Below are 23,999 nucleotides of genomic sequence, written 5' to 3'. Positions count from 1 at the left end.
CTGTTTTTTCTGTAAATAAAATTTGTTGTGTTGTAAAAAGAATATTAAGCTTCTCAATGATCAAAATTGGTGTTTGTCAAACTGCTATATAACCAGTGTATTTTTTCTGACACAACGGTTGGTTCAAAATTTTTTAATTTTTTATATTTTTGTTAAAGGGTCAAAGTAAATACTTTGACAAAATTTTATGAAAATTAAACGAGCCAAATTAATTTTAGTGAAAGCAGAGACATATAATACAAGAGATTGGCAACTCTAGTAGAGTCTATATAACGGCCAATGAAATCACTTGGCCACCGGAAGTGCTTGGGATTATGATGTAACCTGGGATGAAGGAGGATCGAGATGAGAAAATTCCGCCATTGTTGTTAAAAGAGACGATACGCTTACAGATTTGTTTTCTCGTTTATGTCGATTGCTTTCACAGCTAAAGCATGTAAGTATATTCAAAAGATACATTTAACTAGTTCTACCAATTTGTTTATACTATAATGTGCTGAGATGATGATAATAATCAAATGCAGACCAATTTAAATTCGGTCCATTCAGCTTCCCCTCTTTATTGCTGTAGAACCGGTGTGGCCCACCATTTTTTTCCCCATAAAACTTTAAAATTTACGATTTTATATACAATTTTAAAGTGTTATTCTACTCCCGATTGTTATCCCGTTAAAATGATACTATATTCGTATATTTTGATCAAATAGTGTTTTCATAAAATACCATCAAAGGTGATTTATTTTTTTCACATTGATACCCAAATCCAGCTATGCGAGAATTACCTTTTTTTCATAAAACTTAGAAATTATCGAATAAATATGCAATTTAATGAGCCTGTATAAATTCCAAATGTTATCTTGTTAAAATAAGATCAGCGGGGCATATATGGGTATACCATGGACATGTACACATTCCCAATATATTCTTCTTTTCTTTATAAATTTTGCCCATTATTCTCTATTCTTTATTTATTTTAGCACCCCATCATTCTCAAGTCTTGATATTTTGATAAAATGTTTCCTCTTGTCTTTACTTTTCTGATTTCAATTTATGCAGTTATTCCAATACTCCTATTGTATGAATGTAGGACAGGGTCAGAAAGTCACAGGGCAAAAGTCACAATTCATTTTTATACGACCGCAAAATTTGAAAAATTTTTCGTCGTATATTGCTATCACGTTGGCGTCGGCGTCGTCGTCGTCGTCGTCCGAATACTTTTAGTTTTCGCACTCTAACTTTAGTAAAAGTGAATGGAAATCTATGAAATTTTAACACAAGGTTTATGACCACAAAAGGAAGGTTGGTATTGATTTTGGGAGTTTTGGTCCCAACATTTTAGGAATTAGGGGCCAAAAAGGGCCCAAATAAGCATTTTCTTGGTTTTCGCACTATAACTTTAGTTTAAGTGAATAGAAATCTATGAAATTTTGACACAAGGTTTATGACCACAAAAGGAAGGTTGGGATTGATTTTGGGAGTTTTGGTTCCAACAGTTTAGGAATTAAGGGCCAAAAAAGGGTCCAAATAAGCATTATTCTTGGTTTTCGCACAATAACTTTAGTATAAGTAAATAGAAATCAATGAAATTTTAACACAAGGTTTATGACCACAAAAGGAAGGTTGGGATTGATTTTTGGAGTTGAGGTCACAACAGTTTATGAATTAGGGGCCAAAAAGGGGCCCAAATAAGCATTATTTTTGGTTTTTGCACCATAACTTTAGTATAAGTAAATAGAAATCTATGAAATTTAAACACAAGGTTTATGACCACAAAAGGAAGGTTAGGTTTGATTTTGGGAGTTTTGGTCCTAACAGTTTAGGAATAAGGGGCCCAAAGGGTCCAAAATTGAACTTTGTGTGATTTCATCAAAAATTGAATAATTGGGGTTCTTTGATATGCCGAATCTAACTATGTATGTAGATTCTTAATTTTTGGTCCCGTTTTCAAATTGGTCTACATTAAGGTCCAAAGGGTCCAAAATTAAACTTAGTTTGATTTTAACAAAAATTGAATCCTTGGGGTTCTTGGATATGCTGAATTTAAAAATGTACTTAGATTTTTAATTATTGGCCTAGTTTTCAAGTTGGTCCAAATAGGGGTCCAAAATTAAACTTTGTTTGATTTCATCAAAAATTGAATAAATGGGTTCTTTGATATGCCAAATCTAACTGTGTATGTAGATTCTTAATTTTTGGTCCAGTTTTCAAATTGGTCTACATTAAGGTCCAAAGGGTCCAAAATTAAACTAAGTTTGATTTTAACAAAAATTAAATTCTTGGGCTTATTTGATATGCTTTATCTAAATATGTACTTTGATTTTTGATTATGGGCCCAGTTTTCAAGTTGGTCCAAATCAGGATTCCATATCAAGTATTGTGCAATAGCAAGAAATTTTCAATTGCACAGTATTGCACAATAGCAAGAAATATCTAATTGCACAATATTGTGCAATATCAATTAATTTTCAATTGGAGTTATCTTTCTTTGTATAGAATAGTAGTTGATAATATATGTTGGAAATTTGCCAGACATGACTATGATGTCATTTTCTATTTTTATTTGCCAATAACTTTATGTAAATAACTTCATTGGAAATTTGCCAATATAAAATGTTGCTGATGAAGCTTTTTTTCCTTATCTTATCTAAAATGTTTTTAGATAATGTATGTTGGACATTTGTCAGACATGACTATGATGTCATTTTCTATTTTTATTTGCCAATAACTTTATGTAAATAACTTCATTGGAAATTCGCCAATATAAAATGTTGCTGATGAAGTTTTTTTATTGTTTTATACAATAAACAATGTATATTCACTTTTACTACCAACCAATCTTCACCATTCAGTGATAACAAGCACTTTTTTTTTACATTTTAATATTTTATGATGTATGTAAAAGAGTAGTTATTGTTGCAAACTCCATTAGAAATTTGAATTGATATCAGTTTTGGAAAAAGGGAAACGGGGATGTGAAAAAAAAGGGGGGTTTAAATTTTTCTCATTTCAGATTTCATAAATAAAAAGAAAATTTCTTCAAACATTTTTTTGAGAGGATTAATATTCAACAGCATAGTGAATTGCTCAAAGGCAAAAAAAACCTTTTAAGTTCATTAGACCACATTCATTCTGTGTCAGAAACCTATGCTGTGTCAACTATTTAATTTTAGATTTAAAAAGTTTGAAGAAGAAATCTTTAATTGATTTGTAAAATCTTGACATTTGTTTTGTGTAAAAAAAAACCATGTAATGTCAAAAATTTGATCACAATCCAAATTCAGAGCTGTATCACGCTTGAATGTTTTGTCCATACTTGCCCCAACTGCTCAGGGTTCGACCTCTGCGGTCGTATAAAGCTGCGCCCTGCGGAGCACCTGGTTTCTGATTATTTCTTTGAACAAAAAAACGCTTATTTCTATTCTTGAACAGTTGTATATAAACCAACTTTGTAAACAAAAATTATCAAAAACAATTAAAAAATGATCAAATAATTGTTGAAAAAACAAAATGTCAAACTGGTTTGGCACTTAAATGACTTCATGGTGCCAAGAAATCTTTCTTTTGCATGATTAAAATTAAATAAATCTTCATTTTTCAAATATAATGACACATTTATTAAACTTTAATATGAATATATGTATTAAAAAGTAAATATTTAAAGATATTTCTCTTATATATACAAACAATTGTCAACAGATTATTTGTGACTTTTGTCCTGTGACTTTCTGTCCGTTAACCTTTTGTAAGCACCTTCCCATTGGTGGATCCAGCCCCTTTTTTTGGATGATCAATGAATTTGAATGGGGACATGTGGTTGAAACCCCCCTTTATCCTGGGTTGATCCGCTCCTGCTTCCAGACCCTCATGAGATAGAAGCAGAGACTAAGTAAAGTTGATGTCAGCAACTTACATTGTATGTTCACTGTACGATGTTTAACAATTGACAAATATATCAAATATTTGTTCCTAATAGCAAGCTTGAAAGGTCCATACATGACAAAATGAAAGTTAAAATAGATTTAGCATAATAAAAACCTGCAGAATGTTGTATGACATACATGTAGGAAGTAAAGTTTAAAAGTAAGACAAATAGATGTTGTATAATAGGCTCTACAAATTCAAATTTCTTTTCAACTCTAAAATAATTTTTTTTTAATTTAGAATGCCAAAAGAGGAAAAGATGTAGTAAGTTAACAAATGGAGTCAAAAAGAAAGGTAATCCTCGACCATGGACAGCTGTTGGTACCATTATGGAGGAGATATCTGTTGCAGTTTCAATCCACACTGAAGATGAAAAGGATCATCCAATTATGACACATCTCTGGTCGAGTTTGTACGTTCTGAGGAAATTTCTATTACATCATCAGAAGTCAAAGGAGAACTCTTGTTAGATGAACATTCAGACCACACTTATGCAGCAATAGAACAGCCATTTGAGAATGAAAAAATATGTACGCTTGAATTTGATTGCCATGCTGATTTTTTTCTTGCACCACTGGAAGGCACAGAGCAACTGATTACACAATACATTTGTAATTGAGATATTTGCAGTGAATGAGACACACAATGAACATGAAGAACCTTGCCTTTCTCCCATTCTCCCTTTCAGACTTTATGCAATTTATTACAAGTGAGCATCAATGATACATGTACATATATCCTTAGCTGTACAGATACCGAAATTTGCATACAGTTGAACTGTACCAGATCAGTTGCAGGGCAATTAGCACGAAGCTCTCAGTTATCATTGACAGTAACATTATAAGTGAATGTTTGATAATAAAAATATTATTTATACCTGGAATGAGTTTTGTTCTCTTATATCTTGGTTTAATTATTGAAAAAGGATGGAATGATGTGTAGTGATAGTCTAGATATATTGTATACATAAATACTTGTTCTGATTCTCAGTCTGACTGGTCCTTTTTATTTCAGAATAATGGGATGTATGACAGTGTTTTTTTACAGAATGATGTAATTTGGTTAATCCAAAAGCCACACCAAATTAATTGGTCTATATGATTTATAGATGCTTACTGTGGGGGGAAAAACATAACAAACAAAAACATAAAATTGTACGGCTTGTGATAATGGTGAAATATATTATCATGCCTTTATTATCTTTGTGTCTTTCCAAAGTAAGAAGCCTGTAATTCACTTGTGGTTTGTTGCTGTATATCATATTTGGATTTTTTTGTACATAAATCGGGCGGTTAGTTTTCTTGTTTGAATTGTTAAACCTTTTTCATACATGTAAATAGACCTTGTATAGTTCGCAGTGCAGTATGAATTTTACTCATTGCTAAGAGCCTTATGGTTACCTACAGTTGTTAATGTCTGTATCATTTAGTTTCTTGTGGAGAGTTCAATATTATATTGCATATACTGTACAGAAAAGAAATGTCATACACTCGCACATCAATATATTAAAAATATGCCATGAAATATTTTCCACTGGACGTTAGGCAACCATCAATTAAACCAGCCTGATCAACAACAAAGGTAGGCGCATTTTCGTGCAGTTTGTATAAAGTAAAACAAAAAGGTTTTGACTTACAAATCAAGTCAAATAGTTGTAAAACTATTTACACATGTGCATGTCCGTTTCAAAACTAAAAGGAGATTTTAACTAGTCCAAAAGTTAAAAAGAAAGAAAGAAGGGAAACGTGTACATTTCGAAACATTTAGATACCAATGTGACATTAAAACTGGTGTATGCTTTGAAGTCAACTTACCGAGCTGACAGAAGTATAACATAGTAAAATGTTTCTTCTTACAAAAATTGTTACATGAAAAGGCAGCAATACCTGCTGCTCTGAGTCTTTATCTTATATTTATCAGTTCCTTACACTTAAAATATGGTTTAATCTCTTTCTATTCGAGGTCAAAAGTGAGACTTATATTGCCATTTTCTATTAAATGATCATTAAATGTAAGTCCTAAATACACAATCCGTGAAAAGGAGAAACCATAAATAAACCGACAATCATAAAAAAAAAACTCAATGCAAGCTCATATAAATTTTGAAAAAAACACACTTAGAAAACAATTTACCGACAATCATAGAAAAAAACTTAATACAAGCCCAATTAATAATGAACACAATAAGTATTCAATTTTTAATGATCTATACAAATTATGAATATAAGATGAAGTCGATCATGATTAACGATAAACAAACAAATTAATTATTTTTTTCTACACATTAATTAATTTTATAAATTTTGTAAATAGTATTTTCGGAAATAGTGTGGACACCTGTGGTGTAACAACTTCTTGTGTACCAGGTGTCAAATAAAACTCTTCAGTTTTAACAGGTTGTGATTTACCTGACCATCGAATAATTCAAGCCTAATATACATGTTACACTGTGAAATTATGTCTCCGAGACAGGTGTATATTTAATAGAAACCCATTGTGAAAGTATCAAATAAAATGAACTCTGATACAATTTATTAAGTGTTAATTATTAAATATTGATTTTTTTTCATTCAATATCAAATTATGTCTCTTTTTCAATAATACAAATAATACAAATAAAAATTAAAAGGACATTGAAATAAATAATTATGAATGTATGAACTCAAATTATTTAGTTAATTATGTTAAATTTAACACTGAAACAGTTAATTTATGCTTAAACATTCACCATTACCTCGAGTACTTTTAATACTTTGATAATAACTCTATTACCCAAAGAGATCTCGCGAGGTTTAAATGTGGCCGTGTGATATTACGGGATTTCGCCGAGTTGCCAATCTCTTGTATTATATGTCTCTGGTGAAAGTGTTGGGTACCACCTTAATATAATAACTTTATTTGAAAAATCTTCACCACACGTGGTATCATTTGCTATTGTTACTAAGTATAGCAGCCGAATATGACGTCATGCGGGCATGCGCAGCATACGGGAAGTGAAAGTAGAATTAGGTCGAAAACGGCAGACGGTCGAAAACACAATACGAGACGATAGGATTTCGCTATAATTTTCTATAAGGGGACGACCATTTGATATTTTTTTTTGGGGGGGGCAGGAGGATTTGTTTTGGATCGGGTATATATTTTTGTAATCTAAGAGGACAGGTAATCTATTTTCTGCAGTATTGAAGCAAGATTTCGTACATTCCAGTTGCTTGCTGTTGTGTATGTTCAAACAGCCCCATCCTTAACTTCGTTTATTCCAGTTGCCTGCTGTTGTGTACATTCAAACAGCCCCATCCGTAACCTCGTATATTCCAGTTGCTTGCTTTTGTGTACATTAAAACATCCTAATCCGTACCTTCGTATATGCCTGTTAATTGCTGTTGTGTACATTCAAACAGCCCCATCCTTACCCTCGTATATTCCAGTTGTTTGCTGTTGTGTACAATCAAACATCCCAATCCTTACCTTCGTATATTCCAGTTGCTTGCTGTTGTGTACATTCAAACAGCCCCTTCCTTACCCACGTACATTCAAACAGCTCCATCCGTACCCTCGTATATTCCAGTTGCTTGTTGTTGTGTACATTCAAACAGCTCCATCCGTACCGTCGTATATTCAAGTTGCTTGCTGTTGTGTACATTCAAACAGCCCCATCCTTACCCTCATATATTCCAGTTGCTTGCTGTTGTGTACATTCAAACAGCCCTATCCGTACCCTCGTATATTCCAGTTGCTTGCTGTTGTGTACATTCAAACAGCTCCTTATTTACCCTCGTATATTCCAGTTGCTTGCTGTTGTGTACATTCAAACAGCCCCATCCTTACCCTCGTTTATTCCAGTTGCTTGCTGTTGTGTACATTGAAACAGCCCCATCCGTACCCTTGTATATTCCAGTTGCTTGCTTTTGTGTACATTGAAACATCCCAATCCGTACCTTCGTGTATGGGTCATTTTCAAAAAATGTCGAATTTTGAAATTGAAAAATTTATTAAAAGTTACTTATTCAAACAACCCTCTAGATAAGCAAATCAAAACAAACAGTACTTTAAGAACAACATATTAAAAGATGCAATCTTAATGATGTCATACAAGAATATCTTGAAGCATTTTTTGATCGGTGGTACAATATTTTGTCTATCCTGTTACCATTTTCAAAAGAAATTTTGGGTTATTAAGAAAAGGTTTAGATAAAATGTTAAGCTTGTTTTACGTTACCAATTAGATGGTTTTCAAGAGAATAAACTTCTATATATATTCATTCTGTAAAATAATAGATTATTTGCCAATTTTCTAGGTTGTACTGAAAAATGGCTCTAAAAATTGGTTTTCAAAGGTTGTAAAAATTACCACCAGTAATGCAAGTCTAAGATAGCAATTTATATTGTTCGGCCTTTTTTCACCCTTTCAAATAAACCCAACATCAAGTAAATCCCTCATAAGTTAATTTACTTTTCTCTTTATTTCGTTGGTAACAGGAACGTACGTTTCTGATATATCACTATATAAAAGTCTATCCTGTTACCTTTTTGTCTATCCTGTTACCGATATCAGTATTGCACCTGCAAATGCTTAATTGGGAAGATTAAGACGTTATAACCTTAAGATGAGTTCAAACAATGAAATATTTCATTCGTTTTCCATCTACATGTTAAGATAAAAAAAATTAACGACGTTTTTGTCTATAATTGTCTATCCTGTTACTGTAACCATAGCAACCATAGTAACAGGATAGACATAACAGGATAGACAAATTTCTTCGTTTCTGATTGCTGTTGTGAAATAACTACTCCCTTTGGTGAAGTGATTCTGGTTTTATATTGTGAATTTGGTTTCCAACACGTTATTGCACTTTTTACAACCATACTGTTAGTGTAATTAATCAAAATGGTTGGTAACAGCACAGACATGAAAAAAAGTACGCTCTATTTTTTTCACTAAATGTCTTGAAATTTCTTTTCTCTACACTGTCGTTCAAGAAACGAGGCGTTTTAAATGTAAAGATTACTTTGCATTTTTGAAATCAACACTGACTGATTCAATATTCATTGGGAGAAAAATTTAACGACTGATTTAAGTAGCGGTAACAGGATAGACATGAACCTCCTGTACGCTGATTGAATTTAGTTTGTAGATTATCTGTTACATAAAATGATAAAGAAGCTACGATTTTTCGTTAGAATTATAGTTAACGTTCTTAAAAAGTCCCGTTTGCAGATATCAAGGCGATCAGAAAATCGGAAAAAAATCATTTGAAATGTGTTTTTCTGACAATATACGCGCACAAATACCCCCAAAATCGGACTTAATGCAGTTTAATCTTATCAAAATAGATGTAAGGCCAATTAAAATTAATTGATAGATTTTCATCCCCGCCCGCCCCTCTGAAATCGTCCCGCCCCGATTTTTTTTATTTAATAAAAAAATATGATTTCCGGATTTTGTTCATGTCCGTTACCGGAAAACATTCGATTATTTCGTTTCATTCAAAACTTCCTCTTCTAAATTTCGGTTTTGTATTTCTTCGAGTAATTTAACGAAAATGATCAAGTTGACATATTGTGCTGCTCTCTGATGACAACATCATCTACCGAGAATTAAGATGGATTACGAGAAGTGATTCAGTAGAATACATATTGCTTTAATTTATGACTGTGTCAGGAAACTTCGACTGTGAATGATATCAACAACGCAAGAATCGTGGAACAAATTGGTACAAAAAAAACATGACTGGATTAAAGAAATTGACACAAGCACGAACTTGTTAGATTTATGGCCGTATAATGAACAAAAAAAGTCGACAAACAAACGCATTTTATTATAGCATGTTTAGCAAGCCGTTAGATTTACCCATGGCTGTCGTTTTTTGTTGACAAACAGCAAACACCCTCTATCCAAACAGGGACAATACCCTCAATGTAGTCATCAAACAACAACTAAAGGGACAAATTTACATGTACATGTATAACAGTGGTTGCAAATTAGATATTTATTTAAGAGTTTGAAAAATTATATATTATGATTCCTTATAGTCCCTTATACGGCATGTACAATGTATATACATGACGTAAGCTTATTATCATAATATATTATAATATATATTGTTTACACTTGTGCATACCCCGCGGTACGAAGAACTCGTGACAAGAGGGTTTCATATGAAATAAAATTTAAAAAATAAAATCCTCCCACCCACCCCATTTTTTTTCAAAAATTTGGATGAAAATCTACTAATTAATTTTAGTTGGCCTAAGGTGTGTTTATTATTAATGTTCTGAATCACAAATCCGACAAGCTTTCATTTAAACCATTACAACTGAAATTTCTAATAGAAATAAAAATTTTAGCATTGGTGTACTGAAATTCGACATTTTTTGAAAATGACCCATATATGCCTGTTAATTGCTGTTGTGTACATGTGTTCAAAAGCGCCATCCTTACCCTCGTATATTCCAGTTGCTTGCTGTTGTGTACATTCAAACAGCGCCATCCGTAACCTCGTATATTCCAGTTGCTTGCTTTTGTGTACATTCACACAGCCCTATCCTTACCCTCGTATATTCCAGTTGCTTGCTGTTGTGTACATTCAAACCGCTCCATTCGTAACCTCGTATATTCCAGTTGCTTGCTGTTGTGTACATTCAAACAGCCCCATCCTTACCCTCGTATATTCCAGTTGCTTGCTGTTGTGTACAATCAAACAGCCCTATCCTTATTCTCGTATATGCTTGTTGCTTGCTGTTGTGTACATTCAAACCGCTCCGTTCGTACCCTCGTATATTCCAGTTGCTTGCTGTTGTGTACATTCAAACAGCCCCATCCTTAGGGTGCAAGTAACAGTTTTTTTCTTTGACGTCATATTTTGAGGGACCATGCATAAGTGACCCTTAGTGGTGGACTGATTAATAAAGATACTTGCATAAAACTAGAATCAGAATGTTCTTTAGTTTATAATGAAATAAATATAAAAGGTACTTTTATCATATTAAAAAAAATCCATCCAAAGAACATGGGGGGAAAATGCCTAATTTGAACAAATAAAACCTGAAATCAGGTCATGTTAATACCCATAAAGACATGATACGTGCACATTTTTCATAATCAAAACTGTATGAAATTTATAGGTTTTTACCAGGCCTTTCAAAAAAATCTTGTTTCAGGGTACGGTCTCCTGCTCCGAAAAGAGCTACAGTGGCTGCAAATAAAGTTTTCATTTTTTACTGCCTAAAATACAGGATGTTTACAGTGTTGTCTCCCCTTAAAACATGTATATTTGATATAATTTTTAAAATTATTTCAATCATTCAATCTGTTTTAATTGAAAGCTAATTAACTATTTTTTACAATCAAATACAAAAAACATGATACTTTTTCACCAATTAAGTAAATAAACAGGGGTTTCCCTCCATGATTATTTTTAGTAGGGGAATAACCCCTAGTTTTTTTTTTATACGAAACTGTTTATATGCTTATAGCACCCTTACCCTCGTATGTTCCAGTTGCTTGCTTTCGTGTACATCAAAACAGCCCCATCCTTACCCTCGTATATTCCAGTTGCTTGCTGTGGTGTACATTCAAACAGCCCCCATCCTTACCTACGTATATGCCTGTTGCTTGCTGTTGTGTACATTCAAACAGCCCCATTATTACCCTCGTATATGCCAGTTGCTTGCTGTGGTATACATTCAAACAGCTCCATCCGTACCCTCGTATATTCCAGTTGCTTCCTGTTGTGTACATTCAAACAGCCCCATCCTTACCCTCGTATATGCCAGTTGATTGATGTTCAAACAGTACATTCAAACAGTAACTTCACACCGAAAGATAAGCCAGCACCTATTTCTAGACGTAAAAATTGCATTTCGAAAGTTCTGGCATCACCTCCAGTTTTTGGTGGGGTTCGTGTTGCTTAGTCTTTAGTTTTCTTTGTTTTGTCTTTTGTACTAGTATTTGTCTTTTTATTTTTAGCCATGGCGTTGTCAGTTTATTTTCAATCTATGAGTTTGACTGTCCCTCTGGTATCTTAAGAGACATCCATATTGATAAGTTAGACTTTACATAAGGTAGTCGTGTACCTGTAGTAAGGGAGATCAATCTTTATAGACAAACATAATTCAGATTATACTTAATTGACGAGACATGAACTAAGTCTTTAGTCTAAGAGAGATAAATTTTTAGGAGACATCCATAAGTTCGAATTTTCTAAGGGTGGTGTACCTGAATTAAGGGAGATAACTCTTTAGTAACATTCATAAGTTAGACTTTACTGAATAGAGGAGACTGGAATTAAGGGAGATAACTCTTTGGTAACATTCATAAGTTAGATTTTACTGAATAGAGGAGACTGAAATTAAGGGAGATAACTCTTTGGTAACATTCATAAGTTAGACTTTACTGAATAGAGGAGACTGGAATTAAGGGAGATAAATCTTTAAAGACATCAATGAGTTAGACGTTACTTAATTGAGTATACCTTTTGTCCCTGTTTTAGTTACGGAACAGGTTTAATAGTAAGTGTGGGTTTTTTTAATAGGTTGCTAGAATGAAAACATCTATACAAGCCATTCTGCCGATTATTATTTATCTACAAGTATTCAAAGAGACAACTGACGGCTATGCGGGTAAGTTTTTAGGTTGTTACAGGAACATATAGTTGTAATACCACCATTACTTTCCCCCTATTAGTCTTTGTTAAATTTGCACTTTTCAAAAACATGTGCAGAATTTATCTTTGTAATAATTTATCAAATAAAGAAATACTTATTACACCTATACTGTTCCCAGGTTATAAGGTCAAAACAAAATATATGTGTGGTTCAAGTAAGTAACCCTACCTGTTCTAATTTTTGTCTTAACAAAAATGGTTTCAATGATTTTTCGGTTGTAAAAATTTTCAAATAAGAATAACAAAAAAAACCATGTCCCATGATCATCCAAGCGTTCATTTGAATCTAGAAATATTGAAACTATCAAATTCACTTCTCCATGTACGAGTTATCTCTCCTAACACTGTTTTTCTTGTTATTTCTAAAACTTCGCAACTGTAAAAGAAACCGATAAATTTATTTATCCAATTTGCTCGCTTTCTCCTCAGGATGTTTCCTTTAATTTTGACCTAAGCCGTAGAAAGATTCCATATGAGAGTTATTTCCTCTTTTGTATTTGATAAGTGAAATGTATTTGTAACTGGGAAACCATAAGACTTAGTGACAGAGCCCTAGGGTCATTTGATTTGAGGTCATTGGTCCATATAAAGGAAAATAGGGTCAACATGGTCAAAGTTAAAGGTCAGGTCATGTTCAAAATTATCATTATTGTTTTTATCACTAACTTTAAGAAATTTTATAAGATATCAACAAAATATTTTACAGAATTGTTAGTTGGGACATGTCGTAAAACGTACATTTAAGTTGAAAGGATACGGAGACATTTAATGGGCGTTTTCTCCCATTTTATATTCAAAATTACACGTACGGTGATATAACTTATTTATCATATATAATTAAGACATAGGGTCTTTGGATTTGAGGCCCTAGTTTCATCTCCTTGTAATAAGGGTCAAGGTCAAAGTTTTATTTGACGTTCTATATTTTGAACTTTGCTTTTAACTCTTGTGTATACATAATATAGTCATGGGACGTTCTGCTTTTGGTTGCAAGCCAATTGACCTTGAAAAAAAAACAACCGGAAATTACATTTTCTTAACCGGAAGTAGCTATTTTTTTTACTTATTTAATGTCAAAGTATATAGAACCATATATTTTTGGAATCAGTGTCAAGTAAACAGTTACACGCCATTATTCCGACAGCGGCGAGCCCATTAGTCCAACTCCCCAATAGTCTGACAACTTATTGCTCCGACAGCCCAATAATCCGACTACCCATAAGTCCGACACTTATCAAGTATCAGGGTATCAGGGTAAAATAAAATGTGCCTGTCTGTTTTATAATATTTCGTTTATGTTATAACATATTTTAAGAAATAACTCCGTATATATTATAACATAGGACTAAGGTAGTTCGAATACTTTCTAAGTATATACTCAATTCGAAATCTGCATATAGAATAGAACAGAAAAGAAATTAGAATATTTCATTTTCTAAATCTTTCCAAATTACAGGGTCTATAAAGAGCATATAAATCAAGAAAAATCACTGAAATCACCGGATTGTCGGACGGACATACAGATTTTTTTGGTCAACATTAAGACATTACAATATTAGTATGATATAAGTATCTCTAAAGGACCATAAGCCTCAGTCAGAATCGGAGCCAAATCAAAATAGAAAAAAACCCTAACACATTGATCATATCACATAACAGTCAGTATCAAGACCTGTGCTTCATAATTCAAAAGAACTAACAATAAAATCATCAGGTTTTTTTTACCATAATAGTAAAGTTTGTTTTTTGTTAACATCAAAACAAATTTCGAAGATTCATCATGTTTATTTAACTTTTAAAAGTTCTGACAAGTGCTAGAAATACGCTGAAAGAGTTCATCCCTCAAAATATTATGCAGTGAGCATGCGATTGAAAAATGACGCTCATCCTCAACTTTGTCAGCTGTACAATACTTTTTTGGTTAATATCTGGCATTTTTAATTCCTAATGTAACATGTGTAATGGGTGAGCACCGATTCTTAATTAACTTAAAATCAATGATATCTAAATATTTTTCTTTTGGAAAATAATCTTTAAATGAGATAAGTGTCAAGTTTGCCTTTGTCAGTGTTCATTGTTTGAAACTTTTAATAGGTGATTCCAATATGTATCTTTAACCAAAACACACTATTTACTAAGCTTTTGATTACAATTAGATAATAGTCCATTTGCCAATTACAAATTTGCTCTTTCTGCTAGCTCTCCATTGTTGCTTCGCATCACGGTGCGGAGCTTTTAGTTTCAGTCGAAATACACGCCATCTTGAATAAATTACTTATGATATCACGTTTAGATTCGGATTGGTTGCATTATAATGAGGCTGAGATACAGCAATAAACAGTTAGGAAAAAATATTAAAATTTGCCCTTATAAATTTTACCAACCCCTTTTCATTGCTTTCTTGCAATATCAATCTTACTGATTGTGTCATATATGGGCATATGTATGTAATCAGAATCTTCCATAGATTTTATATCCAGTATATAAAATTGTAAAATATAATTTCTGTTGGGTGTATCCATGGCAACAATCTGCATTTATTTGTTATAAAATATTTCAAAAAGGGGGGAAAAGATGTCACATATTTCCCCAAAATTTGGCTAAAAGTAGAATTTCAATCGCTTGAAGTAATACCTTTTCTGAAACTGTTTACATATATCATTCAGCAAATCCAATGAAAATCATATGTCTTTCATCTCATTTTTTTTTTTGTAAAATTGCGTCAAAAACTTCGTGTAGAAAAAAAGTGTTTGTAAACATTACATTAATTTCTGGACCGATGGCCGGTCTAGCTATGAAAATACGGATTGTCAAACAGAAAACAGCCCATAAAACATGTAAAAAATAATATTGATGCTCTTATAAACCATCTTTGAAGGCTAAATTACCACTCAGCTGTCTAAAAATGAATTTTATTACACAATAACTTTCCTATTTGAAAAATCCACAGGGGCCAAAATGCGAAACTAAACTCCTAACTGTGTATTGCTACCTTAAATGAGATAAAGGATTACAGATTTTTCTCGTCCAGGATAAGACATCAAATGCCGGAAAATTAACTATGTGTATTTCAGTTCCGATCAACTGTCATTATTTCATGTTCGTTTTATTATGCAAACATTTCACAGATAAATTCAATATTGAAATATCAATTATTAATACGTGTTTAATTGCTTTGTTACTCTGCAATTTGCACGATTTTCTTTGCTAAACAATGTTCCTATACAATGTTTACAAAAATGCATTATCTGTATTTTATAACTTCTGACAATATATAGGCACATCTCCAGAAATGCACACCTCAAGAGTCGTGTCTCAATTTATAATTGTTTTAATTTACAACAAGACATTTAATTTTTTAAATACTAATTTAACAACCACATGCACACATTTAACCTTGAATTAGTGTAGAGCGAAGCAGTCCATAGCTTTTTAGAAAGCTAAAACTTGTTAATATTAATTAATGTCCCTCATAAGGGAGACAACTATAAATAAGGTCTCTAATAACAGGGTCAATTACGGGAATTGGCAAATGGACTATTTAATTTCTTTTTGTAGAAATGCTATACTGGAAAAACATGTACTGACCATAGAAAAAAATATAACTCATCTTACTGTTTATCACACTTATAGGTTGCATTTCTGTAAATATTGACAATGCAATTTCCCATAGGAACTCCTTTTACGGCTAAAACTGTACCACTTTTACTATGAAGTTTTGAAAAAAATCTTATCCTAGAATTGAAAGTTCATATGCACCACAATTTTTTTCAAAGGTCAAAATATAGGGCTGTGCGGCATATTTTCAACGTTTATATGCCCTGAACTTCTCAGAGTTTAAACTTACACTAATTTTCTTAACTACCCCTACGTGGAATGAAAGGTTACCACAGATTTCAATGTAAACAATATGCACGTGTTTATTTACTGGTAACATTCCCAAGTTCTGTCTCTGCGATATGGAACACAGAGAGCATAACTGGGAACCAGTATGTAAACAAAATGAATTTTCTATGAATATTCAATTACTCCCCAAAAAGAGGCGTGTTTTGAGAAACAGCTGTATTTACAAAGTGCAACCTATACAGACATTTATTCAAATAGAAAACTCTCTAAAATCAGTTTTTCTCACATTAATACTCATTTATCAGAATTAAAGTCTTAAAGAAATCACTGTGTATACTCTAAGTTTTTCTTTACTATACATTTTATACCCCCTCCCCTGTTTCAATTTTTTAAAGAATTTGAAAACAAGACTTTAATTATTGCCAGCTTACCCTATTTGCATATTTTCTGATAAAAAATGCCTAGAACCTGTTAAAAACTGTTATGATAACATATTGAAAGCATATCAGAATATCATAAATGTAATGTTTAGCAGTCAATCATTACAACATTCAAGATTATATAAAGTATCCAATCCAGCCTCTATCTCCAGTCCACATCTTACTGTATGCCTATTTGTCAATTAAAGAACACATTTTCTGCCTCAAATGGTCAATTTAGAAATCTTGTCACAACAGTATCATCTTTAACCATATATCTGACGCAATTTAGCTACTATATATACTAGAAGTGTTCAAACAAAGCCATATTTGCAATAGTTGTATGTATGCAGATACCAGTCTGAGATATAAATTCACTTAAAATGTTGTAGAGATGACTGCTAACATTTGATTTTTCCATAACTTCCAAGCATAGTTATTGTTTTCTATATCAAGAACTTTAAAATCATAAAATCATAGCATTTACAAGTTAAATTATTTGTTTTATGACCCAGGGGGTAGGCAATTTTCTATGTTTCTTGCCCCTGGGGCCTCAAATTTCCTAAATAATTCTGCTGTTTCTAGCAATTTGGAATATTTAGTACATATTCAGGATAGAACACACTATTGTAAGTTTTCTTGAGATATTTTTGTTTTTCTAGCTTGTATTTATTATGCCATGGTGACAAAAAAGCAGATTTAGGTGTTGCGGCTTACTTTTGGGTTATCGAAAGGACACAAATACCCCATAAATAATATTCAGGAAGGATCTATGAGTTTCAATGACTGCGAAGAGTAAATATAAGCACTTCTTAACAATTTAACTTACAAATATGCAAATATTATGATTTAATTTTGTATCCAGGACTTTAAGTAAACTATGCATACTGTAAACTGTGAATTTATGCTGAGTCATCATATTTAAGGCCCAGGATTCTATCAATCTTCATTAAATATTTATAAAACTTCTTATTTGAGTTAATTTCTTTAAAATCTGTGAAATAAAGCAAATTTGGTTAAATTCTGAATGTTCCCCTTTTTCACCCTATATACAGACATTTATTCAAATAGAAAACTCTCTAAAATCAGTTTTTCTCACATTAATACTCATTTATCAGAATTAAAGTCTTAAAGAAATCACTGTGTATACTCTAAGTTTTTCTTTACTATACATTTTATACCCCCTCCCTTGTTTCAATTTTTTAAAGAATTTGAAAACAAGACTTTAATTATTGCCAGCTTACCCTATTTGCATATTTTCTGATAAAAAATGCCTAGAACCTGTTAAAAACTGTTATGATAACATATTGAAAGCATATCAGAATATCATAAATGTAATGTTTAGCAGTCAATCATTACAACATTCAAGATTATATAAAGTATCCAATCCAGCCTCTATCTCCAGTCCACATCTTACTGTATGCCTATTTGTCAATTAAAGAACACATTTTCTGCCTCAAATGGTCAATTTAGAAATCTTGTCACAACAGTATCATCTTTAACCATATATCTGACGCAATTTAGCTACTATATATACTAGAAGTGTTCAAACAAAGCCATATTTGCAATAGTTGTATGTATGCAGATACCAGTCTGAGATATAAATTCACTTAAAATGTTGTAGAGATGACTGCTAACATTTGATTTTTCCATAACTTCCAAGCATAGTTATTGTTTTCTATATCAAGAACTTTAAAATCATAAAATCATAGCATTTACAAGTTAAATTATTTGTTTTATGACCCAGGGGGTAGGCAATTTTCTATGTTTCTTGCCCCTGGGGCCTCAAATTTCCTAAATAATTCTGCTGTTTCTAGCAATTTGGAATATTTAGTACATATTCAGGATAGAACACACTATTGTAAGTTTTCTTGAGATATTTTTGTTTTTCTAGCTTGTATTTATTATGCCATGGTGACAAAAAAGCAGATTTAGGTGTTGCGGCTTACTTTTGGGTTATCGAAAGGACACAAATACCCCATAAATAATATTCAGGAAGGATCTATGAGTTTCAATGACTGCGAAGAGTAAATATAAGCACTTCTTAACAATTTAACTTACAAATATGCAAATATTATGATTTAATTTTGTATCCAGGACTTTAAGTAAACTATGCATACTGTAAACTGTGAATTTATGCTGAGTCATCATATTTAAGGCCCAGGATTCTATCAATCTTCATTAAATATTTATAAAACTTCTTATTTGAGTTAATTTCTTTAAAATCTGTGAAATAAAGCAAATTTGGTTAAATTCTGAATGTTCCCCTTTTTCACCCTATATAGGTTGCATTTCTGTAAATATTGACAATGCAATTTCCCATAGGAACTCCTTTTACGGCTAAAACTGTACCACTTTTACTATGAAGTTTTGAAAAAAATCTTATCCTAGAATTGAAAGTTCATATGCACCACAATTTTTTTCAAAGGTCAAAATATAGGGCTGTGCGGCATATTTTCAACGTTTATATGCCCTGAACTTCTCAGAGTTTAAACTTACACTAATTTTCTTAACTACCCCTACGTGGAATGAAAGGTTACCACAGATTTCAATGTAAACAATATGCACGTGTTTATTTACTGGTAACATTCCCAAGTTCTGTCTCTGCGATATGGAACACAGAGAGCATAACTGGGAACCAGTATGTAAACAAAATGAATTTTCTATGAATATTCAATTACTCCCCAAAAGAGGCGTGTTTTGAGAAACAGCTGTATTTACAAAGTGCAACCTATACAGACATTTATTCAAATAGAAAACTCTCTAAAATCAGTTTTTCTCACATTAATACTCATTTATCAGAATTAAAGTCTTAAAGAAATCACTGTGTATACTCTAAGTTTTTCTTTACTATACATTTTATACCCCCTCCCCTGTTTCAATTTTTTAAAGAATTTGAAAACAAGACTTTAATTATTGCCAGCTTACCCTATTTGCATATTTTCTGATAAAAAATGCCTAGAACCTGTTAAAAACTGTTATGATAACATATTGAAAGCATATCAGAATATCATAAATGTAATGTTTAGCAGTCAATCATTACAACATTCAAGATTATATAAAGTATCCAATCCAGCCTCTATCTCCAGTCCACATCTTACTGTATGCCTATTTGTCAATTAAAGAACACATTTTCTGCCTCAAATGGTCAATTTAGAAATCTTGTCACAACAGTATCATCTTTAACCATATATCTGACGCAATTTAGCTACTATATATACTAGAAGTGTTCAAACAAAGCCATATTTGCAATAGTTGTATGTATGCAGATACCAGTCTGAGATATAAATTCACTTAAAATGTTGTAGAGATGACTGCTAACATTTGATTTTTCCATAACTTCCAAACATAGTTATTGTTTTCTATATCAAGAACTTTAAAATCATAAAATCATAGCATTTACAAGTTAAATTATTTGTTTTATGACCCAGGGGGTAGGCAATTTTCTATGTTTCTTGCCCCTGGGGCCTCAAATTTCCTAAATAATTCTGCTGTTTCTAGCAATTTGGAATATTTAGTACATATTCAGGATAGAACACACTATTGTAAGTTTTCTTGAGATATTTTTGTTTTTCTAGCTTGTATTTATTATGCCATGGTGACAAAAAAGCAGATTTAGGTGTTGCGGCTTACTTTTGGGTTATCGAAAGGACACAAATACCCCATAAATAATATTCAGGAAGGATCTATGAGTTTCAATGACTGCGAAGAGTAAATATAAGCACTTCTTAACAATTTAACTTACAAATATGCAAATATTATGATTTAATTTTGTATCCAGGACTTTAAGTAAACTATGCATACTGTAAACTGTGAATTTATGCTGAGTCATCATATTTAAGGCCCAGGATTCTATCAATCTTCATTAAATATTTATAAAACTTCTTATTTGAGTTAATTTCTTTAAAATCTGTGAAATAAAGCAAATTTGGTTAAATTCTGAATGTTCCCCTTTTTCACCCTATATAGGTTGCATTTCTGTAAATATTGACAATGCAATTTCCCATAGGAACTCCTTTTACGGCTAAAACTGTACCACTTTTACTATGAAGTTTTGAAAAAAATCTTATCCTAGAATTGAAAGTTCATATGCACCACAATTTTTTTCAAAGGTCAAAATATAGGGCTGTGCGGCATATTTTCAACGTTTATATGCCCTGAACTTCTCAGAGTTTAAACTTACACTAATTTTCTTAACTACCCCTACGTGGAATGAAAGGTTACCACAGATTTCAATGTAAACAATATGCACGTGTTTATTTACTGGTAACATTCCCAAGTTCTGTCTCTGCGATATGGAACACAGAGAGCATAACTGGGAACCAGTATGTAAACAAAATGAATTTTCTATGAATATTCAATTACTCCCCAAAAGAGGCGTGTTTTGAGAAACAGCTGTATTTACAAAGTGCAACCTATACAGACATTTATTCAAATAGAAAACTCTCTAAAATCAGTTTTTCTCACATTAATACTCATTTATCAGAATTAAAGTCTTAAAGAAATCACTGTGTATACTCTAAGTTTTTCTTTACTATACATTTTATACCCCCTCCCCTGTTTCAATTTTTTAAAGAATTTGAAAACAAGACTTTAATTATTGCCAGCTTACCCTATTTGCATATTTTCTGATAAAAAATGCCTAGAACCTGTTAAAAACTGTTATGATAACATATTGAAAGCATATCAGAATATCATAAATGTAATGTTTAGCAGTCAATCATTACAACATTCAAGATTATATAAAGTATCCAATCCAGCCTCTATCTCCAGTCCACATCTTACTGTATGCCTATTTGTCAATTAAAGAACACATTTTCTGCCTCAAATGGTCAATTTAGAAATCTTGTCACAACAGTATCATCTTTAACCATATATCTGACGCAATTTAGCTACTATATATACTAGAAGTGTTCAAACAAAGCCATATTTGCAATAGTTGTATGTATGCAGATACCAGTCTGAGATATAAATTCACTTAAAATGTTGTAGAGATGACTGCTAACATTTGATTTTTCCATAACTTCCAAACATAGTTATTGTTTTCTATATCAAGAACTTTAAAATCATAAAATCATAGCATTTACAAGTTAAATTATTTGTTTTATGACCCAGGGGGTAGGCAATTTTCTATGTTTCTTGCCCCTGGGGCCTCAAATTTCCTAAATAATTCTGCTGTTTCTAGCAATTTGGAATATTTAGTACATATTCAGGATAGAACACACTATTGTAAGTTTTCTTGAGATATTTTTGTTTTTCTAGCTTGTATTTATTATGCCATGGTGACAAAAAAGCAGATTTAGGTGTTGCGGCTTACTTTTGGGTTATCGAAAGGACACAAATACCCCATAAATAATATTCAGGAAGGATCTATGAGTTTCAATGACTGCGAAGAGTAAATATAAGCACTTCTTAACAATTTAACTTACAAATATGCAAATATTATGATTTAATTTTGTATCCAGGACTTTAAGTAAACTATGCATACTGTAAACTGTGAATTTATGCTGAGTCATCATATTTAAGGCCCAGGATTCTATCAATCTTCATTAAATATTTATAAAACTTCTTATTTGAGTTAATTTCTTTAAAATCTGTGAAATAAAGCAAATTTGGTTAAATTCTGAATGTTCCCCTTTTTCACCCTATATAGGTTGCATTTCTGTAAATATTGACAATGCAATTTCCCATAGGAACTCCTTTTACGGCTAAAACTGTACCACTTTTACTATGAAGTTTTGAAAAAAATCTTATCCTAGAATTGAAAGTTCATATGCACCACAATTTTTTTCAAAGGTCAAAATATAGGGCTGTGCGGCATATTTTCAACGTTTATATGCCCTGAACTTCTCAGAGTTTAAACTTACACTAATTTTCTTAACTACCCCTACGTGGAATGAAAGGTTACCACAGATTTCAATGTAAACAATATGCACGTGTTTATTTACTGGTAACATTCCCAAGTTCTGTCTCTGCGATATGGAACACAGAGAGCATAACTGGGAACCAGTATGTAAACAAAATGAATTTTCTATGAATATTCAATTACTCCCCAAAAGAGGCGTGTTTTGAGAAACAGCTGTATTTACAAAGTGCAACCTATAGGCATCATATAATATTTCAATCTTTCAAACCTTCTAGATTAAGTCTATCAATATTTTACATTGATAAGTTTATTAACGGCAAAATCATAAAAATAAGAAAATCTACTAAGTTCTGACATCACAGCTTTATACGCAATTACACTTTATTGGTGGGTATGTTTTTTTACCTTTGATTTGTCATTGTGTTATTCAAATGCAAGCAAACAATTTGATGTTGTTTGAATTGTAGATAAATGGAAATGAACATTGTGTTTGTATGGTTCTTGTTAATATTTTTTTCTCCATTTTACTATATAAACAACTATGGTCAACAGTTTCCTAATTAGTAGGTTTTTAATTAATTATATAGGCAGATCAGATGTATCCGATTCTGAAGAACTAGAATAGAAGATACATCCGCAAGTGTTGAGAAATAAAATTATCATGACATCATTCGATAAAGTTCGATACAAGTATTGTTTTATTAGTAGGCTTATGTAAGATTAAAATCAACTCTTCTCATCAATTTAATACTTTACGAAAAAAGGGAACACTTGTACCTATAACGTTAAAAGCTTTAACAATTTACATTGGAATATGTTTATTTGAAATATTGCGTCCAGTATTTGGACAATGAATAACATATTCGTAGTTCATGTTTTTAATTTCAGTAAATGGTATAAAATCTGAAAAAACACACAAGTTAAGAAATCATTCTTGAAAAAATTTGCTTCTTCCATGTTTTAATTACTTTAATACACATTTAGCATAACAATGACACCACTATCAACATAATTGCATGTATTTATACCCAAAAAAAAATGTTTTAACGCCAATCTGTGTAGTTTTAATTGTCTGCTAACTTTTGCACGCACAATTTAAATATGGAAACAAGATATTAACAAGTCTGCATAGACGTAAAATCTTTGCTCTTATATTTTCGCGAAAAAAGGTAAGATACTAGTTTCTATCATAGGATCAACTTACTGCTATTATTACTGTTATTCTGTATTGCAAAAGACAATATTGGTCACACGTTAAAAAATTGAAGGGAGCAAGAAGAA

General features: G+C 31.9%; 1 protein-coding gene across 6 annotated transcripts in view; it reads left to right on the top strand.

Moving 5' to 3' along the window:
• LOC143080593 (polycystin-1-like protein 2) overlaps nt 1–23,999 on the top strand; it is a 113,111-nt gene that overhangs the window by 1,561 nt on the left and 87,551 nt on the right. For 5 of the 6 annotated variants that reach the window (XM_076256504.1, XM_076256505.1, XM_076256507.1 and 2 more), the window contains exon 2: nt 12,456–12,543. The exons of the other annotated variant lie outside the window; for it this stretch is intronic. In XM_076256504.1, coding sequence (XP_076112619.1) covers nt 12,465–12,543 — 79 coding nt within the window. In that variant the 5' untranslated portion in view covers nt 12,456–12,464. The remainder of the gene's footprint in view (nt 1–12,455; nt 12,544–23,999) is intronic. 6 annotated transcript variants of the gene reach the window in all.

Source organism: Mytilus galloprovincialis, chromosome 6, assembly GCF_965363235.1.
Source record: "Mytilus galloprovincialis chromosome 6, xbMytGall1.hap1.1, whole genome shotgun sequence".
NCBI classification, from domain to species: Eukaryota; Metazoa; Mollusca; class Bivalvia; order Mytilida; family Mytilidae; genus Mytilus; species Mytilus galloprovincialis.
Note: the sequence above shows the minus strand (reverse complement) of the source record. Positions and strands in the feature narration are given on the sequence as shown.